The sequence below is a fragment of the Vitis vinifera genome, chromosome 11 (assembly GCF_030704535.1).
Source record: "Vitis vinifera cultivar Pinot Noir 40024 chromosome 11, ASM3070453v1".
Taxonomy (NCBI): Eukaryota; Viridiplantae; Streptophyta; class Magnoliopsida; order Vitales; family Vitaceae; genus Vitis; species Vitis vinifera.
Window position 1 is genome coordinate 7,834,256 of NC_081815.1, and position 9,956 is coordinate 7,844,211.

General features: G+C 34.4%; 1 protein-coding gene across 2 annotated transcripts; it reads right to left on the reverse strand.

The window, feature by feature from the left end:
- Window positions 1-465: 465 nt before the first annotated feature.
- Window positions 466-4,058, reverse strand: LOC100243222 (bHLH transcription factor RHL1). Of its 2 annotated transcripts, none has more exons than XM_010658295.3 (7): window positions 2,996-4,058; window positions 2,821-2,922; window positions 2,548-2,688; window positions 2,213-2,278; window positions 1,918-1,983; window positions 1,768-1,836; window positions 466-1,292 (listed from the first exon to the last, which is right to left on the reverse strand). In XM_010658295.3, the coding sequence occupies exons 1-7, from the start codon at window positions 3,638-3,640 to the stop codon at window positions 861-863; spliced, it is 1,521 nt and encodes a 506-aa protein (XP_010656597.1). In that variant the 5' UTR covers window positions 3,641-4,058; the 3' UTR covers window positions 466-860. The 2 variants fall into 2 exon arrangements, with proteins under 2 accessions (XP_010656597.1, XP_010656596.1); XM_010658294.3 differs by having other exon boundaries at window positions 2,548-2,703; window positions 2,996-3,987.
- Window positions 4,059-9,956: the final 5,898 nt, after the last annotated feature.

Here is a 9,956-nt window from a genome sequence, read left to right on the forward strand (position 1 = left end):
ATTTTAATGAAAATTGGATTTATCAGGGGTTGAGAGTGGGTGATTATCATGGTATTTGAAATTTCACCACCTTATCTCCCCTTCAAACCTATGGATAAACTTACTATGGACTACTTTCTTCCCAAACACGCATTTCGGCGCTAACATAATGCATCAAAATAGCAAGTGAATAAAAAGTAAAAGACTAATATGATAATAACCAAGAATAACGTGTCTTGAAAATACTGAAAGCTGGATTACTCGGGTCGGGTGAAGCTAAGTAAGAAAGGAATCATTTTTTTAAAAAAGAAATATGACAGAGTAGAACTCAGCTTTTAGTTTTATTAATTATTATTAAGCATAAATAACTGAGCTTGATAATACCCCACATGAAAACTAGGGGTTGCCTTTTGACTTTCCAATACTTCCATGTTTAGAATCAGCGGAGGGCCATGTTGTTGACTGCGGCGCTAACTAGTGTTCTCGTTTTCGTAATAAGTTATCATATAATAGTTTTATTACTATTATTAGTAACGGGCAGCTTCATCCGAGCTGCTAAATACCACATCAGACATCGGCATACATCATATTCATGGCTTACACTTACAAAAATAATAAATATCATCAAAACTTGAATTTAATTAAAAAAGAAAGAAAGAAAAAAAACAAAAGTAATGATGATAATTAGTAGGAAAAGGGACTAGGGACTAGGGACTAGGGTATTGTTGTGATACTCAATACTACTTACTAGTAGTAGTTAGCTTAGCTGATGAGAAGAGCCAAAGTCTACGTAAATAAGCTAGTCTCGTCACAACACCACCACCACCTTATTTCCCTAGACTTTGACGGCCGACATCTAGTAAAGTAAGTGCGGCAGGTGATCAGGGCTTGGAAACGGAGGCAGCGTCTTTTACGGGCGCGTCGGCCAGGCCGTTCCCCATGGTGGCTGACTGCACGGTCAGGACGGACATGCTGGGGGAGGAGGGGCCATCGGCGTTGGAATTAGGTAGGAGTGGGTGAGTGTGGCTGCCGTTGTTGATGTTGGAGGCGGCGACGGCGGCAGCAGCCACCATGGGGTTCCTGGAGTGGCAGGTAGTGGTGGAGATGGCAGTGGCGAGGGAGATGGGCATAAGGCATAAGCCTTTGCCTTGAAGATACTGCATGGCGGAACCCATGTCCTCCTCCATGAGTTTGGCCACCTGGTGCTCCGTCACTGTGAGGCTGTCGTTTGATGTGGTTGTTTGTGTTCCGTTCGTTGCCCTTCCTCCTGTAGGGCCGCTTGTCCCACTAGCCTGTATACAGTCACCACCTCCCTACCACACACCCAAAAAAAATACTCATCGATAACCATCCACATACATATATTAGCATATTTGTATCTTAAAATAGAACGAGAGAAAAGAAAAAGGAGGAAAAGCGGATGGTGTGATTGAAAATGAAATCGATGAGTAAGGGGCGGAATCTGGTGGAAAGTGGGCACGCGTGCTGCTTTATTTTTGTCGTTTTGTGCTGCTGATTATGAATTTGAGACTATCATGTGAATGACATGGAGAGAGAGAGAGAAAGAGAAAGGCGTGAGAATGGTGGTGGGTGTTTTTGTTCCTTCTTTTCAAGTATTTTGTGACGCCTACATTTCCGTTTCATACACATCCACACGTCTCTAAGAGACCAAAAAGGGATTGAAAGAACGACGTCGTTTAACTGAGAGTGACTGGACTACTACAAGCCAAATTGCATCCTGTTTCAGATTTGTGCTCTTCATTTAAATAAATAAATAAAAAAACGAACCTCAGAGGACATATCAGCAACGAGGGGAGCAACAGCTGCGGCACCGCCCAACCTGCTCATGCTGAGTACCTGCACCACCACCACCGTCTCCCCTAAAAAACTAAAACCATGGGAACTATGATAATACTATAAATAAAATACAAGGAATACCTTCACTTGGAGCTGCAGGAATTTGACATAGTCAATGATCTCATCCAGCATTGAAGCCTTGTCCGTCTGTCATTCCACCCCACCCAACATTATCGATTTCGTATTAAAGTAAAAATAAAATAGGTGGTTTCGCTACGCATGACTCGCCGCACTGCTCGAGACCGGGCCGGGAAATACGCACGGAAACATATAAAAATTCTTTTACACGTGTCGCTGCCATGAGCGACGTCCGCACGTACCAACCCCACCTCCCTCCATAAATAAAAATAATAATTACAAGCGTTGGGTGAATTACCTTGTTGGCATTGGGAACCAGTTCCTGCAGTGCCTTCATTCTCTCTGCAATTCTCTCTCTACGTAACTGCCACGTTTAAACAGAATCCGTTTCTTCACAACTCAACAACTTACCTTTTCAAATTTTCACCCATTATCAATTATTATTTATTAGAAAAATTGTGATCCACAGCTTCATGTCTAGAACTCCTTTAATTTTTCCCATCAAAAAATTTATAAAAAAAAATGTCGTCCGTAGTTTTCTTTGTTATACTTTTTGCCTGAACTTTCTCGGCAGCCAAACAGAATGAATGAAAAAAACAAAAAAAAAATGGTAAAGATGAGGGTGAAGCGTACTCTCTCAGCGATGCTGTGTGGGTCAGTTGCCTGACCCCTTCTTGCCCTCACCCTCTGTCTGGGCTGTGCTGGAGCACCACCCGCTGAGCCAGTCGCCGGTGTCTGGTTCATCACAGTCGCCGGAGCTCCGTAGTTCTGTGCCTGCATTGATCCACCCTGTGAAAATTCGAAAGAAATAGTCCTAAAATCAATGTAATTACCGTACAAGTCTGGTTTTTGGATTTTGCCGTACGGACAAAATAATGATTTATTATTTATAGTAAGAAAATGGACCTGAGGATGGTGGAAATTCTGAGCTTGGTTGGAGGCTTGACCGGAGCCGTGAAGAGCTCCGGCGAAGCCATTGTAGAGAGCTTGAACTGAACCGTCTCCTCCCTGTGAAGACAAAACCGTAAATGACCATAATTACATGAATACCATCGCTTTCCTCTCTCCGCAAAGACCTTACCTGATTGGGGGATTTGAAGGAGGAGGACCCATCAACGACGTCGTTTTGTGATCGGTCAACGAGGCAAGAATCCCCGTTGCTAAGTGACAAAGGCAGTTGAAGAAGGCCGGACTCACCGGCGCCGGACCCATTCGACGGGGACCTACCCATGGCGACGCCTCGTGACAAAAGCAACTGCTGCTGAAGCATCAACGCCGACTTGGCCGCCGACGAGTTCCCGCTGATCTGGTGCTGGCGGAGCTTGGAGGCCAACATGGCGGACTCGTCGAAAGCGAACTGAACGTTGTCCGGATTAGACGGCGTGGTATCGTCGGACAAATCCCTAGACTTGTTGGAAGGCATGGAGATAGGGTTGGAAGCATTGAGTTCCCAGGGAGATTTAGGGTTTGCGGGGAGGTCAGACCAAGAAGGGAGAGTAGAGAGCATTTGCTCCAAAAAGTCGTCATGGGAAGAGGAATCGAAGTGGGTATTGGGAAGCTGAATCTGAGAAGGGTTAGGGATCTGGGGGTGATGCTGATGCTGCTGCTGCTGCTGATGTTGATGATGATGATGATGATGATGACCATTTTGGAGGTCTTGAAGAGAGATTTGAGACGGGTTTAGGAGAGAGTTGATGGCTTGCATTTCTCTACTACAAGGCTGCATAGTATCTTTAGAAAGAAAAAAAAAAACGAGGATTGGAGAGATTCCGGAGAGAGAGAGAGGAATTGGCGAGGATGTGGAGTTTGGGGGGTTTGAGGTTTAGTTGAAGGGAAAGTGGGAGGAAGAAGAAAAGGAAGAAGGAGAAGAAGAAGAGGAGGAGGAAGAAGAAGAAGAAGACATGGGAGGAATGCAATATGATAATCAAAAAGAGGTTGTGGTCTCAGTGTTTTGTCTCAAGGTCTGGCTTGCTTCATATTAAATAGCAAAAGCAAAAGTCTTTTGTGTGTTTTGGGCATTTGAGGGAGGTAGGGTTGAGGAGGAGGTACGCAGATGTTTGAAGCGCGTGACTTCACTCTTCTCCTTCTCCACTTTCCCTTCATAATTTCTATCATCACATACAATCATTTCCTCCTTTTCTTTTCTTTTTTCTTTGAGCAATACCAACCCCATATCACATATCATACCCCAACATCAAATGTATCCTTTTATCAAGATTTTCCTAAAAATAAATAATCAATATTTTTCATTTAAAAAAAAATGGTGAAAAATCTCATATAAAAGAAAAAAAAAATCAATCTAATATAGGATCAACATCTAGGGATGACAATGGGACAGGTTTTTTCAGGTACCCATTGCACCTAATGGAATAGGGTTTAATTTTAATAAACGGGTTTGGGACAGATATAAGATTTTTTTCTAAACCTGAGACGGATTCAGGTACTGCCCCGCCCCGTCCCGATTATATATAAAATTAATTTAAAATTTTATTTTACTATTTTTAATATATAGATAATAATAAAAAATTTTAATAAAATAAATTATAAAAAATATAATAATTTTATTATCTATAAAATATATTTATTTTAATGTAATTAAAAAATTTATAAGTAATTTTTTAAATAAAAAAAAGTTAAACGGGACGGGGCGGGTATGAGAACATACCCGCCCCGTTTAATTTTTTAAATGGGACACGAATGAAAATTGTTTTTAATAAACGGGACGGGGTTGGGAAGGGGCGACCCATCCCGAACTCGCCCCGTTGCCATTCCTATCAACATCTTCTAAAGGTCACTTATTTTCCTACAATCCCTATACTCAATTGTCACATATGTCACCGGCCAACCAATCACATCTCTCCCCAATATTTTATATATTCCTTAACTATTTTTTTTTACATAAATAAGCCTAATTTCCCTCAAACAAAAATGAGGCTACTTTCTTGTGTTGGATTTTTGTAGAAATTAAGGTCATGTGTCATTAGGTCTTCAATAAAGTGGTCTATCCCTAGTAAGATAGCTGAAAAATAACAAAAAGGTTGTAGGTGAGTCGGTCCATATTTGAAAGGGGTAAGTGGTACAAAAAATAGTTACAAGGACAAAATTAGGATAAAAAGATATACTTTTAAGGGATAAATGGTAGGTCCCAAAAAAAAAAAAAAAATCCCATGAAGTTATTCTAATTTAACTTTATTACCAAAATGTGAAGTTGGTAGAATTGGACCTTGGTTGAATAAAATGCTTTTCACTCAATTTCATAATTTATTATGAATGAATATTCAATTATTCTTTAAATAAGAAAAATAGACCACCTTTTTTTTTTTTATAATATTCACTATATTTAAGAATAAATATAAGGGAATTATAAGGTGGGGTTTGTTTTTTTGACTTAATTTTAAATTGAATTTAAGTTTGAATTTTTAATATTTTATTTTTATTAAGTATTAAAAAGTAAAAAAGAAACTAATAAGTTATTTTTAGTATTCACAAAATGTCAAATTTTTTTTTTATACAATCAAAAAAAATTTAAAATGAGTAAAAAGAAAAGAAAAACAATCAAGCTATCAAATAAATTGATACTTTGAGACAAAAAGGAAAAAAAAAATTGAATTTGATTAACCCAATTTGAATTATATATATGCATGTAAAAAAGAAAAAGAAAAGAATCTAATTAAAGAAAAAAAATTAAGGAGTGATGCTAAAACTTAATACTTATTACTTAATAATTTAAGTTGATTTTAAGTTAAATTATTGACATAAATCTTATTACTTAATTTTTATTTTAAGTGTTAAAGTTATTTGATAAAATTAATTTAAATTTTATTTTAAATCATCAAATTGACATATTTATCATTATAAATTATAATCAGAACAAATGAAGTCAGATAATAATAAAAGTCGTGGAGTACTAAAAAAGATCATTAAGGTAATTCAGATAAACAAGGATAAAAATGTAAAATAAATATGTGAATTTAAGAATAAGTCAATTATTTTTACTTATTACTTAAAGTTATTTTTCACTTTAATTCATACTATTAAATTATTTTACCAAATATACTTAATTTGTTTAATAACTTAAATTAAATTATTAAGTCACTTTAAGTTATTAAGTTAGTTTATGAAACACTTATTTATTTAAATGTGAATTTGTGGTTTATTTGTGATAATTTGATTAAGACTATGGAATAATAATGAAAAGTTCTAGATGAATTCATCGGTTTTTCAATAGGTTTTATGAGATCTAGGTTTCAAAATACATATATATATATATATATATATATATATATATATATATATTACTGATTGAATTCATATTTAGGGGGAGTTCCTCTGTCATTGTCCAAGAACTTAACCCAATCACAGCATTAAATGCATTGGAGGGGTTTTCTTTCTAATTCTTGTACTCTCCCATGATGTCCACGTCATAGTCTTTATATCACACTTGTATATTACACTTCTTATATTTAATTTTTAAAATAAAAATAATTAACAATTTTTATACAAAAAAAGATTTTTTTTTTTATAAATTTACTTTATGTCTTTAAAATTTATTTTTAAAAATTTTTAACTTTAAAGAAGTAAAATTTTTTAATAGTTCAAAATTTTTTAAATAATTTTTAAAAATTATCTTTCTAATGTAAGTTCAAAAGAGTTCTTTTATATATATATATCTATATATATAAAGAAAATATATACTAACAAATAGTTGGATTCTTGGTTTTTTTCAAATACATAATTAGCATCATCCTTATAAACACATTTTTTAAATTTAAGTTGTATTGAAAAAAAAAACATACACACAACACCCAAATTGAGGAAATTGAATTAAGAGTTTGTTTCACATAGTTCTAAAAAATATTTTTAATATGAAAAAAGTGTTTTTGAAAAAAAAATTTGAGTATTTGATAGTAATTTTATAATGTGTTTATATCCTTTGTAATACTTAGAAAATTTCATTATTCAAATATATTAAAAATACAAAAAACACTTTTTATAATTATTGTTCAAAGCATTCTTAATATTTTTTTTTTCAGAAACATTTTTTAATCGATAATATTTTTTTTCAAACAAACTCTTAAAAAAACACTTTTAAAAATTATTTATAATATTAAAAATTCATAGATAATATTTTTTTTAAAAAAAATACTTATATAAAATACTTTCACTAAAGCCACTTCAACTAAAAATACTACCAAACAATTGCTTAGAAACAACCACTTGTCAAAAATGCCACTTACCAAAAAGTGTAATCCTATGCTAATAATAGAAGTTGAAAGTTGAAACCCCCATTCATGAGAAATTCTTGCATCATAATATGCACCACAAATCTCAAGGATCTTTTAAAACTAATTAAAAAAGAAAAAAAAATAATCTCCCAAAGTGAGTCAACACGGGTAAAATTCAAACAAGAATTTTCGTACACATGATTGTACAGCGACACGCCTAGTTGTCTTTTTTATATACATATATAGAAAAGAGTAGCTGGGTTGGTCGGCCAGTCTCCACCCCATCCTCACGCGGCTCTTCACTTCTTCCATTTCCCTACACCCAGTCAACCACCCAAACCGAAAGCACTACTACAACCCTTCTCTTTTCTCCTTGGTTTACTTAAAGAGGGTTTCAACCTAACCTCCCAATTTTCAATTTGGACAGCTGCATTTTGGATAATATTTTAACCATCTCATTTGAAAATCAATGAAAATTTAACAAAAATAAGTTAATTTTTTTATAATATTTCATGACTTTCGTCTTTATTCATCATTTGGGTGATCCATTTTCGAGTTAAAAAACGGCTGAATTGTATCCATCATTACAACCCCACACTCTAAGTCGTATGTATTTTTCTATTTTTTTATTTTACACTATGTTATTTTTCTTATTATAATTGATGATGGTGGTAGGTATGAGGTGGAAAATGATTTCATGCCATTTTCCTAACTAAATGATTGAGCCCTTATTTAAAATAAAGAGAATAAAGGAAGTGTGTGCATGGGCTTATTTTAATTTCTAATTTAATGTCTTTTTCTGTCACCAATGCTTCTAAAGCTTAACTTGATATCATCTCCCCATTAATTGCACCCCCCTTCTTTATTTTATCCCATCTTAAAATATTAAAAAAATAAAATAAAAATCAAGAAAAATCAGGAAATGGGGTGCTGCTCATGAATGAAGACACAACATAATAAATCAAATCTCCAATCTCAATGCAGAAATGGTGTAAAATAATAGGCAGCAGTTAAATTAGTTCTTTGTATCAAATGTGGAATAGAAGATAGAAGGAATCTTCTTGATTTAATGGAATATCTCTCATTAATTACATATACTAAGTTCAGTGTTTTTGGGTTTGTTGAGTTGATGTGCATGCATGAAACTAAGAAAAGAATCCCACATTTTAAACTAATCAATTTCATTTAGTCTTTAATGGTTTCATCATACTTGTTGAAGATGCTAAAATTTTTCATGAATAATCGAAAATTTTATTCTTCCGCTTATTGAATACAAAGAAGGAATTTTTAAGGGAAGATGACCTTATCAAGAATTTTTACAGGAACTTCGAGTAATTCCTCAAATTACTGAATTACAAAAATTACATATCCACTTTTACTTATGATTATTACAGACTTTATTAACTTTTAGACACATAAAGATAAGAGTAGTTGTGCTCGTCTTTTTAGGTGCAGATCGATCGATCGGGTCAATCAGGTCAACCTACAAGTTTGGAGGTCGTCTCTTTTCATAGTCCTTATTTTGGGGTGAAATGAATTTATGCACCCTCAAATTTTGAAGTAGATCATTCTTATGATGGTTCGATTTTTTATATCTCCCCTTATCTTGAGATTTAAGCATGATTTTCATAACCATGTAGTCTCCTCTACTCCAAATAATTTCCCTTTTACAATTTCCAAAGTTTGTTTTCTTTCTTCTTCTTTCTCGTGGGATTGTCGTGTCCTTTTTTGGTCGGGTGATACAAGGAATCCATATGACTTGGGTGAGACAATTTTTGGATTCTTTGTTGTAATTAGGTGGAATGTCCTTCTTCATACATATGCAAAATATGGAAAAAGAAAGAAAGAAATGGGTAAGGTGCCAACCAAAGCCCACAACCCCTCCACTGGTTTTGCCTAGTCTTCTAGAAAACATATGAGAGTGAAAGAGAAATCATTCCAAAAAAGAAAATAGATAAACCCTTTTTTTTTTTTTTTCCAAATTTAAAAAATTGTCATTGTATTTTGGTAGAGTAAAGGGAGCATAGTAGGGCCAAAAGATGGAGGTATAAGTCTTTATCTTGTAGCAATCTCACCCCACTTTTTGTTGATGTGAGAGAGAGAGAGAGAGAGAGAGTGTCTTTACAACTCAAAGACTACCCATTTCCATTACACATATCACATAACCCCATCTCCAATCCTTAGCCCAATCCATTTGTACACGCTTTAACTTGTTTCTTTATTCAACCCCCTCCTTTACCCTTTGCAACAAACATAATCCCACAAAAAAAAAAAGAATTATATCAGAATTCCCCAATAGTTCTAAACATTGGGGATCAAACTGCACATCTTTCTATTGCTTGATGAAACCAAATTATTCTCATAATTGACTTGAACTGACAACATTTGCGTCATGTGTTGAGATGACAATTTAAAATGAAGCAAAAAACTTTTTTTTTTTTGTTATAATTCAAATTAAAATTCCATTTCATTGAACCAGCCAATCAAAGGAGGAACAACAAGAACAACAATTATATGCCAATTCCAAATGTTTGGACAGAGGTGGAATCAGAATTTGGCATCCAAATTCCAACTCCAATCACATGTAAATCATATCCTTTCTTTTGTGAAATTCCTCATGTTACAAGTCTCTCTACTGTTATTATTTTAGAATTTTGTGGAAGGAAGGTACCTCTGCTTTATGTATATATTAATTATGAGGTCGTCCCTCAAAATAAAAAAAATAAGGGAAGTACTTCTAGAGAAAGAAAGCCAAGAATGAAATAAATCTGGTCCCCCTTCTTTCCTCTCTCATCTCTCAACTCACCATTAAAGAGT

What these genes read in the sequence shown, in the direction of transcription:
- LOC100243222 (XM_010658294.3), bottom strand. Translation starts at nt 3,640, where the DNA reads ATGCAGCCTTGTAGTAGAGAAATGCAAGCCATCAACTCTCTCCTAAAC. An exon ending in TGGTTCCCAATGCCAACAAG is followed by an intron (nt 1,984 to 2,212) that starts GTAATTCACCCA and finishes GTGGAATGACAG; the next exon opens with ACGGACAAGGCTTCAATGCT. An exon ending in TCCTGCAGCTCCAAGTGAAG is followed by an intron (nt 1,837 to 1,917) that starts GTATTCCTTGTA and finishes GTGGTGGTGCAG; the next exon opens with GTACTCAGCATGAGCAGGTT.